General features: G+C 36.7%; 1 protein-coding gene across 1 annotated transcript in view; it reads left to right on the top strand.

The window, feature by feature from the left end:
• The window catches only part of ROBO1 (roundabout guidance receptor 1), a gene marked incomplete at both ends in the record, with an annotated part of 540132 nt that overhangs the window by 407232 nt on the left and 115170 nt on the right, over positions 1–17730 (top strand). Inside the window, one exon of the mRNA XM_084291939.1 lies at positions 5549–5706. Within this exon, the coding sequence (XP_084148065.1) occupies positions 5549–5706 (158 nt within the window). The remainder of the gene's footprint in view (positions 1–5548; positions 5707–17730) is intronic.

Here is a 17730-nt window from a genome sequence, read left to right as displayed (position 1 = left end):
AGTTAGATTAATTATTAGACAGAAACTTTCTTTGCAATATGTTGTTTTGTCGGGGCAAAAAGGGAAACACTGAAATACTTGTTATAGATTTGCAGGAATTAAAATAATATAATTGTATGTATTTAAATATATATATATGTATTACATGCTTGCTTGTTGTTTTGTTTGTTTTTTAAGTGAAATTGGCTGGAAGGCAGGGCAGTGGGCTATTGGGGTTGCATTGGTCCATGTTAGCATGTAGCTTGTTGTTAGCACATTTTTGTTTGCTGTGAGGAAACTTGCTCATTAGTTGAGGTCTGGTTGTTTTCTAAAGCAATACAAGGAATGATCGCTTCTCTTTATTTCACTTTTGTTTTCTTTTTTTTTCCCCATTTTTGAGGCACATGCTACAATACAAGGAAACGTTTAAATGATCTTCAGGCCAAGAAAGGGGCAATTGCTGGGGTCTTTTCTATTCTGTTGGTGAGATGCATTGGCTCACTCATCCCTGCTCACTTGTCCAGCAGCCAGCCTTGCATGGTTTGGCAGTGACAATGCAGGAGAATTAGCAGGAAGCACATCTGGGCAATCTCTTGTAGAATTAGAATAGATTGAGATTCCCTTAATTTGATCATGAAGCTGTGCCCCAAACACCTTCATTTCCCTCTCTTCCTCTCTTTATCAGGTGACCATGGCTGTAGTGACCTGGTTGATTAGAAATGCTTATACATTTGAGTGCATTGCTGTGAGTTGATTTGGTATATGAAGTGTCTAGCCAGTCTGACTAGAATAGACCTATAATAAAAATTTTCAGATTTTCTTATCTCAGGTTCTTAAATGATAGACACGGCTGTAATATGCAATGGGAATGAGTGCATTCCTTACAAATGCATTCTTTCCATTTATTAGCTAGAGCATTCTGGTTGGTTTATTTTTCTTGTGTTTTGTTGTGTTTTTCTTTGTTGTCTTAAAACTAGATCACAGGTATTTAATGATAAAAATTTAACAGTAGTCTTTCTTAAACACCTACAGTGTGTACATTGAAAAAAAATTGCCTTCAATTGCCTTCAGGCAATTACCTTCAGACATGTCGTATGGGTTGCACTGAGCAGATCAAGTCACGGTTACATACTAGATACAGGGGCATGCTTCTGACTGGCCCATTGCAAGACAAAAGAGTGCACGTACCCATGGTGTTTAGGGAAACCAACCAACACACACCTCTTCTTGTGTTGCCCATGTGTGCCTGATGACCAACATATCAAGTAACTAGCACTACATGTATAACAACTATATGGGGGTTGACAGCATGGTTTGGGACTGTTGTGTTGCTGATTGTGTAGGTATTAGCTAGTAGTAGTGTAAATGTCATGTGTCTGTAAGTTTAAAAAAAAAAAATCTATGCTCCTATTTCATTGCATTCCTAATTATGACACCTTTAAATGATTTTTTATATCATTGAAGCTATCATGTAATATCATTGAAGATATCATGTAATTTCACCCAGTAGTGACTGGCTACTCTTTTTCACAGTAGCCTGCATGCCAGCATAAAAAATTAGGAAAAAAACACTGGGTGCTGCATTTTGACAAGCACTGTTTATGGTTTACACAAAAAATACTGTCTCTACTTATGTCGCTTGTCAATAAAAACTTATCCTCAAGTGATTGCTATTTCCTTTCTGCTCTGGGAAGGATTCTCTGGGGTAAGTGTAATTGCTTTATTGATTGAACAGTGCAAGGTTTTAAATAGCTGTAAGAGTCGTTGACTTTTAGGTGGAGTTACCAAAGTTTCTCTTCAGCCTGATTAATTCAGCAAGCACAGCAAAAAAGTATTTTCTGCCCAAGCGTGGGAATTGAGAATTCACACAGCAACATCACCAAGTTGTTTAGTTGTGCAAAGTGCATTGTACTGTCTTAGCTGTGCAACAACAATAACTATGATCATGATTTTCTGTATTTTGGAGAAAATTGAGTAAAATATTAGAAAACCTTAACTACAGTATGTCAGAAATGGAGATTTTTATATATGAAGATTACATATTGAATATGAAGAAAAAATACTCTCAATTTATCTGTTTTCATTCCAACTGCATATACGAAGAGAAAGAAAAAAAAAAAAAGTGTGGTGAAATTTGACCCTTTGGTGACTGAAAGCATGAAAGCACATACCGTACTGGATTACCAAGCACAGTTCAAATATATCTTCAAGAGGAAATGTAATCTCAATTTACAGTGACCTTGACTCTGAAGAACATGAGAAACTTTTTTTTTTTTTCCAACCTGTCAGGGCCTGAGACAAAACCAAAAGGAAACCAAAAAAAAAAAAAAAAAAAAAAAAAAAAAGGTAAATATCTACTTTACAGCTGTACAATCAAGCAATTAAATAACAACTAACTGTGGAGTGATCTCTAATAGATTGCATTTTCTTACCATTTTCTTAGCATTTTAGCAATTTGTTTTTATTATGCAAGTATTGGACTTTGTTGCTTGAAAGGTGCTAAAAGCCATCTGAGGTGCTAGCTATCTGATAGGCTTTCATCTTAGATTTGAGGTTTTTCAGACTTGAAAAGCTCTATGGCATGTTAAGATCATTTCCCTTCACTTCTTTTTTTTTTTTTTTTTTTTTTTTAATTTAAAGGCACTTATATATCTGTTAGATGTATCCAAGTGTTAAAGTCTTCAGCAATAATAAGAGGCTTCTTACTCTTCGTAAAGAATCTCCCCTGTACTTCCATATGGTGTTGGCACTGGAAACTGGATATATACTTTTTTAAAGTAACTTGGTTCAACTTCAATTTCTATTACTTTTATGTTCCTTAGTTTGTGAATGTGAAAAAGGAAGTAATAATATGACCAGTGGATCCAAGCCAAAAAAAGTCTCCATTAAACTTAAAAAAAAAAAAAAAAAAATCTTCAGCAGTGTCAGCCCAGTCTACTTTTGCCACACAATTTACTGTATCTGGGTAGCTTGAGGGCTAGCTGCCTAGGAACACAAGTTGCATCTGGTTATTAATGCCATATTCAGTATAAGCTGAATATGTATGTAAAAGATTTTCAGTTTGCGTGAGTAGAATTTGAGTGCTTCCAGAAACAAAATAATTTGATGTTTCCAAATCTGTTGCATTAATATTTACAGGAATGTAGTAAGAAAACTCTAAGAGGTATGCAGGTTGAACTTAATACAGTTCTGTTGAAAGCAGAAGGGAAGCTAAAGGATAGGTGTTTTGACATACTTTTCTGAAAAGCTAAAAGTGACATAGTTCTCATTTCTGAAAACATATTTCATATAGGTGTAACCTGGATTTTTTTGTTGTTGTTGTTGATGAAAATGTCAACAGTTTTCCCTAGTCCATAGATGGAAAATACCCGTGTTATTTGCTTTTTATAGAGAGAGATGTTTTGCTATGGAACATGCTTTTTCTTTTTTTTTTTTTGCACACCAAACATTATAGGTTTATTTCTTGTTTTGTTTTGGGTGCTTTGGTTTTTTGTTTGTTTGAAATGAAGCTTCTAGACTAGATCTGTTTGAGACAAGGTAATGTTTGTTCAACAGCATGGAGGTTCCTTCCAACCGGAATAATTCAATAATTTCTTCATTAAATCCTAACACTCTCTTGTACTATTTTGCATTGTTAAATTGTTAGAGCTGTTTTATCCCTGACTGCCCTCTTGCAGTACAGTATCTCCTGATTCCAAGGCATTCAGAATGTTTAATTTAATATTTTAATTTAATATTTTAACTGAAGCATTTGAAACATGAGTGCTTCAGTATGGAAGGGAATTAGTAACTTCAGATGATGTCTGGTAGTATCTGCAACATACTTCAGTCCTCATGGTATACAAACATTCTTTGGTGCTTCCAGAAATTATATCCTGTATGTAGAAAAGAGGTATAACAGTCTATATTGATGAATTAAGGTATACCTTTGATGAATCAAGCTAAGCCTGTCATTGTAGCCACTGAATTGTGGGGTGTCAGAATGTAAGGTAAACCTATTTGGGGAAAAAAATAGAAAACAGTAATACTCATTGACAGCGTTATTTGCCAATAATCCCCCCAAACAGTCAAAGAACTGTAAATCCTTTGTGCTCCCCAACTTCACGTTAGATTACACAGCATTGCTGTATAGGAAGGTGTTAGAAAGGTATTTCCCTTGTCCCATGTTAGATGACCCATTTACCCTCAGAACATTTTAAAAGGTCTGAACAGCATGAGAGACCTATCAGAGAGCAACGGTTTGGTGACAGTGCCAATCTGTAGCACACCAACATTTCTTAATATCTAACAAGTCATAGTCAGCTTTCAAACAGCATTAACAACCCAACCACTCTTTTGTAATGTGTGCCACTATGTCTGCGGTCGTATTTTTGATACGTATGATACGTGGTTTATTTACTATGGATTCTTGGCACCAATCAGTGTCAACACAAGATTGTTGCAAGTAGCAAGAATGACTGATAGCTTTGTCAAAATCCTAAGGGTCCTTTGGTTGTAGTGTACTACTCTGTTACAATATCCTTTGTTCAGTGTGGATGGCGTAACCACAGTGGAGAGGTCTATAATGCTATATTTATTATCATTTGAGTTATTTATTTTTAGATTAAGCCCAATGCCACTTGCTAGGCAAGACTTAGGAATGCCATTATTCTGTTAAACTGAGTCATAATGCAGTGGTCTGCTGAGCATGATATGATGTCTCCCCTCCTCTAAAAAGAAATATATTCACACAGATATTGATAAAATTCATAGCAGATTAGCAGATGGAGCTGGAGTTGCCTAGGCCTAGGCTTGACCAAATGATGATAAAGAATAAATTCTAGTAATGAAGACCAAAAAAAAAAATTTCCTTATGTGAAAAATTATTAAATAAAATTGACTTCTTCCAAATGAAGGATGTGGTCCTGTATCAAAGTAAGTGATGACTCCCAGGGATCAGGGAAAAAAAAATCCCTGTAAACAAGAGAAGCCAAATTGCAAAGACTAGCTTAGCTAAGGCTGCAGAAATGTTTGTCCACTTAGTGTCATCTAGAACTTGAAAGTAACTACAAAGTTCAGTTATTTTTGCCATATAATCTTTGCCATAAACTCAAGGTGCAATTCATATGACCAGTGGCCAATCTTCAGCCATAAACTTTTGAGTTACTGGCAGGTTGACTTTGTGTCTTGGAAAAAGAGGATCATAAAGTAATTTCTATCGTGTTTATACCCAAGTAACTTTCCAACTGAACAGAAGATACTTTGTCTTCTTCAACTGTGATAGGAACCTGTGCTTACATGTGAGGCAGAGCTATGTCAGGAACAAATGAGGCAGCTGTTTCCTGTAGATAGTCCTATGTCTGTGTCAGCCTTTCATGTCCACAGTGTTAGTTACATGTGGGTTTTCTGTGTTACAGTGTGGAAGTACTAGAAACCATCCTCAGATGCCAAATAAAATTCATGAGCTATGCTGTTCATTGATATAAATAAAAATGACAGCAGGAACCATTAGAAGTCAAAATAAAACACTTTGCTGTCCTGTTGGTGTATTGCTGGGTAGTTTTTGACTTGGTCTTCTTCATTCTTTCAGTTCTACGTGATGACTTCAGACAAAATCCATCAGATGTAATGGTAGCCGTAGGCGAACCTGCTGTGATGGAGTGTCAGCCCCCAAGAGGTCACCCAGAACCCACTATATCATGGAAAAAAGATGGGACCCCTCTGGATGACAAAGATGAGAGAATTACAGTAAGTATAAAAGAGAGTTGTTTGAAAAACTTGTAAAACCTAAATTATTAGTCTCTTGAGCATGTGGACATCCAATCATGATGGACTTTCTGGGTTCTGTCTATTCCTTGCCTCAAAGGCAAGGTTAGTTTGCACTTAGCTTGGAATGCATTCTCTAGTCACGTACTGCTTCATTATAAGCTATGCATTTGTTTGTTAAAGAGGACCTTGCAAAACTTGTGTTCTTCTCTTCCTTAGGGGAATTACAAACTTGTGAAAATGAAATTCATTGTCACTCTCCTATAATTTTCTTCCCTTTTATCCACTTACAAATTCCTGCAACTGTATCTGCCTTCTTTAGTTGGAAGGAGAAACTGCTGGTAGTCTAGGTGAGACTTTCTTTTGTAATTCTTTGGGAAGGAATCTGGGCAGAAAAGTTGTGCATTGTGGTACAAAGGATAAGAAAACATTTGGAATATTTCTTTAGAGAGATAATAGCTTACCCTATAATCTCAAATTAAGCTGTTTTCCTATTAGAGGTGTTGTTATTTTCACTTGTAGCTGTAGCTTGCTGAATACAGTGCACAGTTATTCAGTAGTATGTAAAAAAAAATCTTCTCAAATCACAAAACTGTCACTCTTAATTTTTGATATGTAAAACAATAAGTTATTGAGCCTAATGGCTTGAAGAAAGGGTAAGGAAAAGTGGAGTTCAGAAATCAGTTGTATGCTGGCAGCATGGTGAACCAGAACATCTTTCCATATGGTAACAATATGTATCATCTAAAGTACATACCATGTATTATCCTGTTGGTACTTTGAGGATTATTAATGTAAAACAAGGTCATATACATATCTATATACCTCAATCAAATGATGAAATGAGGGAGATTTTTAATGGAAGAACACTTAAATGTCAGCAACCTAAGTTAAAAATTACCTCTGATGCTGGAGATTTAAATTGCCTGTTGTTTCACATGCTTTTTACGAACAAGACAAAGCTCTGGTATTGTGTACTTCTGGCATATGCATACATTTAAATTTTTAAGTGCCCTTTAGAACCTATACTGATTGCTGGCTATTAACACAATTCCTCCAATCATACTTAAGAAGAACTTGCAATTTCCTTTTAAAATTTCCTTCCCACTGTGACAAGTCAATTGACCTGACATAAGGGGAAGATTCCAATGCTATTTTTTCTTCAGGAAGTGCTTTCTATACTTGCATTTTATATTGCTGTAGTCTCTTGAAAGAATTTCACGTATAACTTATTCAGTACGTTTCCTTTGTTATACATTAAAACTGCTCTTCTCCCAGCTGCCAGAAAAATACATACCCAGAACAAAAGCAACAGTCATTGATTGGCAACACCACTCGTATTTATTAAAACTGTGCTTATGATGGAATAAAGATCCTCATTTTGGTTTTCTTTTCTGTTTATCACATAAAACACTCACCTACCTCGTATTCTTTCACCATTATATTGAGTAAAGTTAGGTTGTATTATTAGTTTCTGCTTCCAAAAACAAACAACTGAGAATGAGTTTTGATGTATGTGTAGATATATGCGTTTCACGTGCTGAAATGAGTGTTTGTGTTCAGAGGTGCAAATTAACAGTGCTGAGATAGCTAAATCAACTGCATCGTTTTACGTCATATTTGCCTCTCACAGTCTTACACAGCACCAGGAATGTCATGGCTGCTTTCTCACACAGGCAGGAGACTGAAGCTACATTGTAATGCAGATTTGCATTGACTTACAGCTGTAGCAGGATCTTGCCAAGTGGATAAATATGCATTCAGATGTACATCTCAGACAACTTTGCAGTAACCATCTGTATTATCTTGCTAGTGGCTGGGAGACACGAAGAGACTGAGACCTGGAATAGAGAATGTGCCAAAGGACAGATGGGCAAAAAATACTGATTTTGAAACCTGACTTAGAATTGTTCAATTTTTGTTTACAGATCTCTTTTGAATTATTTCCATTTGTATTTAAAAACAGAAACATAAAGAATCAAAGCAGTACAGTAGCTGAAATAAGAATGAAATTGTTGGCTTTTATGCCAATAAAACAATAACGATAGACTTATCAATAGACTTAATTTTTGTATGAAATCTGCCTTTTTAAAAATATTTTTTTAATTTAATTATTTATTAAAAATTATGCTATAATTCTTACTGATATCAGTGAGACTAACTTTCAGGTAATATGACTTGCATGCATTACCTTCCTCTTTTTAAGCTGTGAAATTACCAGATCAGGAAATGCCAAAATGTATATGTTGGTGCTCAATATATAGGTAATACCAGTGGACATACAACCAATGAGAATACTTGTCATGACTCAACTTTTAAGGCATTTCCAGTTGATTTAATTCCTAAAAAATTCCTAAAACATTCAATTTTTATTTTTTTTTTTCCTGAAAAGGGTTTTAAAATAAGCATTAAGATAATACTTTTTTAGGTATAGAGTATTATGTTTGACACCTCTTTTCTGAATCGTATCTTTAGTTTCTTCAAAAATACACACTATGTCCATGAGGCAACCTTATTTTTGATATATGGAAACTGTCTTTCTCATCTGCAATGGCAATATTGATCTTTGAGTCAGCAGAACTGTTTTTTACAAGATCAAGTATTAAGGGTGCTGGAGAAACAGAGGTGGTAGCTTTATTCCCGACAGAGATTTTGAAGCAAGAGATTTAGATAAATAGCAGTTAAGTAAGATCCAAGTTCAGGCACTACTTCCTTTGGAATGCAATAAAAAGAAAATATTATTTTGTCCCAGTAGGGTTAAGGAAATTGGTATGTTTATGTAGGAGAGATAATAAAAATCAAAGTGCTCTTTGCATATTTTGGTCCATTTGTAGGGCAAATAAATGTACTTTGAAAAGAAATAAATTTATGTCTTTCAGGTTATAAGCAGTAGTGAGTGGAACAAATATGAAGTGAAAGTAAGGGTCTGGACACAGCTATCTGTGGTGGATTATAGAAACAGACATTCTCTCTGAGCACAGCTCTCCCGGTACTGCTCAATTTTACCTCAAGTCAGGCTCAGTACAGGCTGTTCATTGTACACATGTCCACTGGTTGAATCTGATGAAGAGTCATCACTAAAACATGTTTTTTTCGTTGCTCTTGAATATGCTGTATATTAACAGTTTTCTTAGTGCATTGTAGCTAAACTTCATTGTTTTTGTGTGTGTCCTTTACAGCATGGTATGAAAGAAAATGCTTGATGTGGCTAATCCCTTTCTATATATTGTGAGTGAAACAAGAATGACAGTCTTGCATGAGAAGCAAATGCTTATCTTTAACTTAATTTGTTCAATTGAAAAACAGTTATCATGAGGCCAGAGCAGAACTAGTGAGATTCTGTGCTCATCAAGTTAATTTCTCTCTGGGGATCACTGTGGAATCAAGAATCCCTGCTATAATATACATGTATAGCTGAAAAAGAGTGCTTCAGTGCAGTCCAGTGAATGCCTCTTGTTTCTCACTGTGAACAGTTTAAAAACAAAATGTGTTTTTCCAATGTTAAGGTATTCCATCTGTACTAGGAGAGGCTGTGCAGCTCTTGTGTTGGAGCTGAGACACTGTGGAGAGAGAAAATGCAAGGTCAGGACTACAAATCATGGAGAAGGGAACTCACCGGGGTGGGGAACTTCCTCAATCTGCTTCCAGCCCTTACTATTGTTCATGCATATGGAGTTGTTGTCTTGCTAGATCAAATTCATACTGAATTCCTTAGAGCGAGGATTTAGACCAGGGCTCCTGGCTTCTAGGTGTCCTCACCAGGAACAGGCACACTCCCAGCCCCAGCGGTCTAGCCATCTTCTTTGCATGGCAGCCCAGTTTCATTAGTACATTGCCACGTGTTTCAAGCGCTTACCTTGGAGCTGAAAGCTCTGAGTTTGCATTGCCTCAGGTTAAGGAGGAAGTGGAGTCAGTCTTGTAGTTTCTGCTGACTGTTCTGATCACAGGGTTTGGTCTTTCCCACTGTGTTTTGTCTAAATAGAGTTGGCAGGAGCATCAGTGGCCGTGAGCAATGACTAACTTGGGCGCTCACAGATACTGCAGTGAATAATGGTTGCTTGTAAGCCTGTGAGTATCCCTAGTGTGCCTCCATTCCCTTTTCAGCCTTCTTCCTGTTGTACCCCAAAATCTTCCACTGCCTTTCAAATGGTGTTCCCACTGCCTTCCTACCACATACCACTGAAATGAAATTCTTTCCTCATTCTCCATCTATTTCCTCCCAACCTGCCCTTGTATTTACCTAGCTTTTTTCTCTGTCTAGCCCCACTTTGACATCTGATTAATGCTAACTGCTTATGCTGAGGTAAAAATTTGGATGTCAGATAAGCAAAGCCTCCTGCTCTACACTGTAATGTAAAGGCACTCTCCCTTTGACTTTGCTGCTAATGTAAATGGGTGGTGTGCTATGATTTGTCATAAATGTGGTGTTGCCTGCCTGCATTTCATTTGCTCAGAGCCTCCCTTAAGGAACTTTGCTGCTGATCCGTCATCTTTGTGAATCTGAAGGCAACTGCCTGTGTATAAGATGCTGACATCAGTAATCTAACCAAGATGGTGGGGCCTTTGAGCATATCTTTAGGCAAAAACTGGCAATAATTACAGACTCTGCGGAGTGCAAAGCATTCAAAGAGGAGTTTTTGTATCTCCTATTAGACTGGGGAACCTCCATGCACTTTTGGATCTCTGTCTCAATATGTCTCATATGTTATAGGCAATGTCTGCTTAATGAACTAAATCTCAAAAAATCACAATGCAGAGAGTGCCTGTAATTATCAATACTTTCCCAGTGTAAGAGTGTATACATCTTACATAAGCTCTAGAGCAAGTTGATGTTTGAGCCAGGATTGGAGGTCAGAGCCTCACAGCTTCTTTTGTACCTGCCCCATGACCAGCAGTAGCCCATACTTCAGAAAGCTTCCTAATTGCCCACATCTTGAAGGATGGTGGGAGAACGGAGCTATGTGTACTGGAAATTAAATTTTAATAGCTAAAATCTTTTTACATATACATGAAAAAGCATGCTGGTACCTCAAAAAGAAATCCTTTGCAACTGAATACAAAAAGCAAAGCTTTTGCATTGAAACTTTGATGCATCTCTGTGATTGCAATTTCCCCCTCTTTCGCATTAACTCTTATCTGTCATTTATCCTGAATCATTTTCATCTGATTTTTAAAAGAAAAACCTCGAGAAGCCATTTATCTTTCCTTGTTCAAGATTCTTAGCTTTTAAGATCAAAGTTAAAGGATGAATAATGCATACAGGTTTTCATTCCTTTTGTGTGTGGCTGTCTTGTGACAGCAACAGTTTTGAATGACTTACATTCTTATTTTAGATAAGTTGTAACTTGAATTCTTGATTACTGTTTCTTATCCTGTCCCTTAAATAGTACATCTTAAATACCAAGTATTTATTCTCTTGCACAATGCTATTTTTACACAAGTGAGTCTAGAAAATGCTTTTCTTCAAAAGGTAAAAATGAGATCTCTGATCTGACATGACAAGAAACCTCTGTAAAGATACCAACCACAGGAAGATTTATGTATTTACCCCATTATTTTTTTATTTATTTATTTTGTAAATGAATTATTGAAAAAAAGCTTGGTTCATCTTTGTTGGTTGAGACCATTCACAGCCTCATTGTGCTTTGACAAGTTTAAAACAAGACAGGTGATACCAGTATGATCTCTGTCATAAAAAGGAAGAAGAAAGAAATGGAAGAAATTATTATGCATATCATTTAAAACGCAAAAGAGAAAGTATTGTTTGTATTGGAGGGAACAGTGGAAAAAGTAGAAATTAATTCTTCATTTATCCAAAGGGCCTTTTCCTTCCAAAGATAAATTGCAGTGGGAAAAATTGCAGAGGGGAAGTGAATCAAGAAAAAGGAAACAAAACCTGATCGAATTTGTTGCTGTGTGCTGTGCAGGAACCTTAACCCTTTGAAACAGCTTTGTTCCTGACACAAATCATACTGTTATGGTGCTACTCTGAATTAATTCAAGATGTTTATCCTAATTTCTTTTTTTCCCCTTTTCTGTCTCTCTCTTTTTTTTTTTTTTTTTTTTTTTTTTCTGGCCCTGCTCTCTTTCATTAATTTCTTAATCTTGAATGTTTTAACAACTTAGCCTCCCCAAATTACGTATCTTAAATACACAGCAAAGGAATGCATATTTCTGGAGAAGATGTAATGCTTACTTGTAGGTTAACATAGTCTATCCTGTGGAGAACAGTATGAGAGATCATGGCCTGGGTACACAGCACACAGAACGATGTGTGTGTGAGGGGGGTGGCAGCAAGTAAATACAGTTAAGTGTTTTATTTCATTTTAATTGTTTTTCTTTTGGGGGGCAGATTAAAGGGCAGGCAGCAATTTCCTATATGCCCCAGGAGGATTAGAAAGAGAAGTGTATTTTTCTACTGATTCCACTATGTATTTGTTTCCTCCCAGCAATTTCCTTTCTTTCCAGTCCTTTCTCTTCATTCTGTTTCTTTTTCTTACTTCAAGAGAGGGTTGGCTTCCACTCTGCTTCTCTTTTTCCTTCTTTTGCTGATCCCTACAATGGTGGTTTCCTCAAGGATCAAGAGTAGTTTTTGTTAATGATTTATATTTCTTCTGCTATTAATATTGCTTCCACTAGTAACACAGTTGGAGCTGCTGTGACTTAACTTGGCACCCAAAGGGGAAAAAAGACGAAAGATTGTGAAAAAGAATTTGGAACCCCATAGCTATCCCAGAGGATGCTGAGAATGTTTCTAAATCCTGCTGTTTCTTGCTCTTAATTTTTCCAGAATGTGACAATTGTTTTTCTGTATTCATGCTTAAAGCTCTGTTTCAGGGTCCCTGTTGCTCTTGTTGGATTCTCTCTGCTCTTTGGTTTCTTTAACACTCACTAGTCATCCAAAATGTATCTTCTGGATAGTCTTTCTTGTTTGCTGTCCTAACCCTGACATGTGTAATTCTGTTGTCCTCTTGCATTTTCGTCAGGACAACTTTCTTGTCTTCATCCTCTATTCTCTCTGCACGTCTTCTCTCTCCCCTACTGTGTCTAAACCCTTGGAGTTTCTACATCTGTATTAACATTCTTCCCTTGTGAAGACAAAGACATTTAATAGTGTCTTACTTCCCAAGTCTTTTTTTTTTATTTTTATTTTTTATTTTTTTATGAATTTATTATCACAGAGCTATCTGGGCTCTTTTCAGTGGTACAATAATCTTTATGACTAGTATTTGTCACATTTTGTGTGTTCTGTGTGTTTTTCTGGTAGAGTCCTAAAACATTGCCTTCTACAGATGACCCAACTCTTCTTGGAAGACTGTAAAAATCTGACCAGTCCTAGTAGCCTGAGTACCATTCAAGGATGAATGACTTTCTAAAAAAGAAAGAAGAAAAAATAGAGAAAAAGAATATATTTTTGTATTTGTTGCTTTTCTTGCTGCCTAGAGGCTTATGGTATTCCATCTTATTTCAGACTTAGCCCTTGAAACTCTTCATCTCTGATGCATTCACAAGTAGTTTCCAACCCTGACCTGTTAATAACCCAGCTGTTAATAGTGAAAGCTTGTATTTCTGCAAGCACAGAAGTAAACAGGGATTGAAAATTCTAGCCTATTGCAAGATTCTCTCCTCACAGCTTTTTGCAGGTTTGCCATTTGTAAAAACATAGCTGTGCAGACTTTGTTAGGCAGATGTGAGCTCATTCAGCTCACTCTTTGAATCGACCAGAAGCCATATGGCAGCAGTTAATGTGGCGCCGAGCCTGAGCTAATAAGCCCTGCTGAGAGACAGGCTAGATCACTAAGGCACGGTATTGTACTAATACGGCCACACAGCTTCTGTTGTGCTGAGGGTAAGGGCAAAAAGAGCTTGCATTGGCTGGAGGTCCCCACATGCCAAGCCAAAGCAAATGGCCTGAAAACACCCGCGTGGACGTTCCCTTCCTTCCCACTAGCTCTTACAGTCAACTGTCCCAAATACTTCTCTGGGGGACAAGCTGCTTTCTCCATTAGTGTGAAGTGTTTGCTGCAAGAAAATGGCAAGATGGTTAGCCAGTTAGTCTAAAGTGCCTGAGTCATATTTCATGCCAGAAATTGTTCTAAATGGTTTAAACAAGTAATTATTAATCCTGAACCTTGTATGCCATGATGTTGAATAACACATAGGACAAGGCAAATGATGCATTGGTTCACACTGAGTGGAACATGTTTTATAAGAATCCACACTGAAGAATCTAGAGGCAAGGGCTAATAAACCAGTCCCTTGGAAACTGGGCATTAGTAGAATAATCAAAGCATTGTGCCTTTTCAGGAGACATCTCAAAAAGGATAATGATAGCCAGTGGAATTAGTGGAAAGGGAAAGAACATCATGATTCAGGGCTAAAGGGTGGCCCAGTAACAAACACCTGTGTATGGCCAGCAGGTTCTGTAGGCTTGTGCTGGGTGTCACAGAGACAGGATTTTGCCTGTAAGACAAAATTGACCTTCTCTGTCCCCAAAGGCATTCCCTATCATAGTGCAACCTACTGTGCAAGATTATGAGATTTAGAGATAGCATTCAAACGAGGTGAAACTACTGCAGTTAAAACTCATTTTAATTCAGTGTTAGGTTAAAAGGCTATCATGTAATGGCTGGCATTTTAAACCATGTTATTGCTGATCATATTGTCAGAAAAAAAAAATCCCCATAGCTAAGGGTATCCATCCTGTCTGCTTTTCTCACAACTTTCAGAAGTGCTCCTTTGCATCAGTGATGCACATTGCTTCAGATATTCTATTTTTATTCTCACTGCTTAAAATGTTGGGCATCAAATGTGTAACTATGGTTTCTCTTTGATGTTTCACTGTTGTTGTATAATACAAAGTATACCTTTAATGTGAACCAAGCATGCATTTTTCTATACTGAACTTTATTTTACAATTATTTCTACTTTAAATATAAAAATAAAGTGAAGAAAATTGTTCTTTTGCAGATATTCTGTGTACTTAAAGGAATTTGAAAACTCTTCACTGAGTCAAAATTCTCTATGGATTTCTTTTGTCCCTAGTCATGAACTGATGACCTAGATAGTGTTAAAAAAAAAAAAAAAAGTGGCTGTGGCTGCAGCAAATATGTTGTGTGTTATTGTTAGATATCTGAGTTTTGAGATTTCCACATAACTGGACATTATACATCATTATTTTCTTGTAAAATGGTTTATTGAGAGTTTTGAACCTCTGGGATCATTTGAAATGATAGAAATGGAGTCTGGGAAGCTTCTACTCCTTAAAAAATAATATCAAAACAGGTGGTTGTTATCTCAGACTAGGTTACTTGAGCTATCTAGAGCATGTAGGCCTTTATGATTTGAATGATTAGGAGCAAAAGTGATTTATGTTGAGAAAGTAAATCCTTTGTTTGATTTGGCTGATATTCTAGTAGTTTTCTTTGGGATGGGTAAGGGAGTTGAAGAAAGGATGTGGGAGGGAAATTATTTCTTCATTCATTTTATTCTCTTAATGAAAAAGAAACATTTTTGTTTGGTTAGGTTTTTTTAAGCAGTCAGGAAAGGAGACTTATATTGTGCTTATATTAAGCACAATAAAGATGAAGACCGGGTTTAGAAAGTTAATTCTTCTCCCTCCCTCCTCTCATCAGCTGTATGGAGATCCGTAATGCACAGTGTGGGCATCCTCCTCTAAATCAAAAGTCCATTTCTGGAGAATCTATTCCTCCCAACCCCTTAGGGACTGTTTACCTTCTCTGATTCCTAATCAAGAACAAAACCAGTGAGAAACAGAGTGAAATATGTAGTATCAAACTTTTAGAGCCTTGTATGAATGTAACACACCAGACGCGTCAGGTCTCTCACTGGGAAGCGTGTGCACTGTGAACAGGCACAAAATGTATTCAGAGGAAAGTTCAGTCCATTGGGCATGGGACTGACCGTCTCTACCTATCAAATGTGCAAAAGAAACTAGAAAAGAAACTTAAGCACTAGAAACTGTCTGTATTCCCAGGTACTTTCATGCTGATTCCTGGACCTGTGAGTCCTTCGCTTTATCTGTTACTGTATTTATATTTAACTTATACTTGCGTACAGAGGTATTTCCATTTGTATGTCATGAAAGACGTTTAGCAGACAAATATCCAAGAGAATTCAATGCATTATTTGTGACAAGTGCGTAGCAGTGAAGTGAATCAACCCGAGTTCTCACTGTGTTCAGTGTTTTCCAAACACTGAAACCCACTCCATTTGGGAAGGGGGAGGAGTACATTTTTGTTCTTTAAAGTCTCTAGTGGACCTTACAAATTTGATTGTTCTTGGCATTTTTGATATTCCTAGTTGCTTGCACACCGCAGCAGCCACATGTTGTCACTTAAAATCTAAATATCGGAAAACTGCTAACTGAGACTTTATTGTATATCATGCTTTTTTTTAAGAATTAGTTTTGTAAAGTAAGAATGACACTAACTCTAAAAGCATGTTTAATAAAACCTCAACAATCTATGTGCTGAGTTTGCACATATTATGTTCTCATAATCAAATGAAAAATGTAGAATAAAAATAGTAGAGAAGAACAGTGCCCATTTCTGGAGCCTTGAACAGATGTAAGTGATTAGAGCTTCTTGTTTGGTTTGCTTTGATTTTTTTGGTCTACTTTTTGAAAGTTCTGTCAACTTCATTTTTGCTTATTTCACTTTGTTTGGATAGTTTTGCCTTACTGAATTTCCTATGATGCTTCTGGTTATATGAAAAGTCTAGTCCAAATCTCAGCACTTCAAAAATAATAATTTTTCAGTTCTTGGGTTTCCTCAACCCAACAGAGTACTTCTCTCTCTCCGGGTAATAATATAATCACAATTGCTGCCAAGTTCAGATATTCACCATGTGCAGTAGTGTGGGACTAACATACACATTGCAGGGTGTTATTCCAGACTCCTGTGTAATATTATGCAGGACCAAGCCTGCCTTAAGTCTTCCCTGATTTAAAAAACAAACAAACAAAACAAACAAACAAAACAAACAAACAGACAAACAAAAAAAACCTTTAGCTAGATGGCAATTGTTGCTAATACTCCTGCTTCATTTAGGTCAATGGTACAATTGATCTAACTTTTCTTCTTCAACAAATATTTATCTTGCAAGAACCTGTTTGGCAAACGGCCACATAAAGATTGTCCTTTTTTTTAATGTGGCAGTGTGGGTGGTTACTTTTACTTGCATCTAATTATACTCACTTTCTTCTAACTCAACAGCTTTGCTGTTCCTTCTGCCTTTGCTGCTCTTAATGGTTGTGTGCTTGGCTCTGCTGGGCCTCCTTGTTCTGGCTGCGTGAGGGAGAATAAATTATACAGATATAGGGAGGGAGGGAGTAAGATTCCCTACAAGCTTAAGCGAGGGAAAATAATTCATGGAAAATAATGCTGTTCAGGAAGAAAAACTTGAGAAAGTGAGATGCTTTCCTGATGTATATCTTTCAATATTTCTACCGCATGTAGTGTATTTATTTGATCTTGAAAGTAGCCATAGAGATGTATGCTTAAGTAATTTTGCCTTCCCTCACAATATTTGAAGTTTGGTTCCTTGAACAAAATGATGATGAGTCAAGATCTTTAAACTGTAAGTTTTTATATTTTGCATCATTCCTTTTCCAAATAGTTACACCATTCAGAATGCCAAGGTTTTCAGAGATTAGTATGTTGATGTGATAGCTTGGTCTTTCCTCCTTCACCATCCCCATTGTAGATTTTGCTATTCCAGTTCTTTTAGAGTCATTTGGCTCTTACAGCTACTCTGACGTCTGTTGTTCAATTTGAACTTTTCTGTTGGAGGAAAATCTGACACAAATCAAATAGGAAGAAGTTTGCTTGTTCAGTGTGTAATGTTACCACAGAAGCTGCAAGTACCTGATTGAAGCTGTTTTACAGTTCCTGATAGGAATTCCAAATTCCAGGAATGAAGGGTTCTTGCTGGCAGGCCTGTACCTTGAATAGAATTAAAGATAAGCTATTTTTACCATGAGAC

This window comes from Netta rufina, assembly GCF_964035555.1.
Source record: "Netta rufina genome assembly, chromosome: 1".
In the NCBI taxonomy this organism is placed as follows: Eukaryota; Metazoa; Chordata; class Aves; order Anseriformes; family Anatidae; genus Netta; species Netta rufina.
The sequence above is the reverse complement of the archived record's forward strand: the minus strand, read 5'-3'. Positions and strand labels throughout refer to the sequence as shown.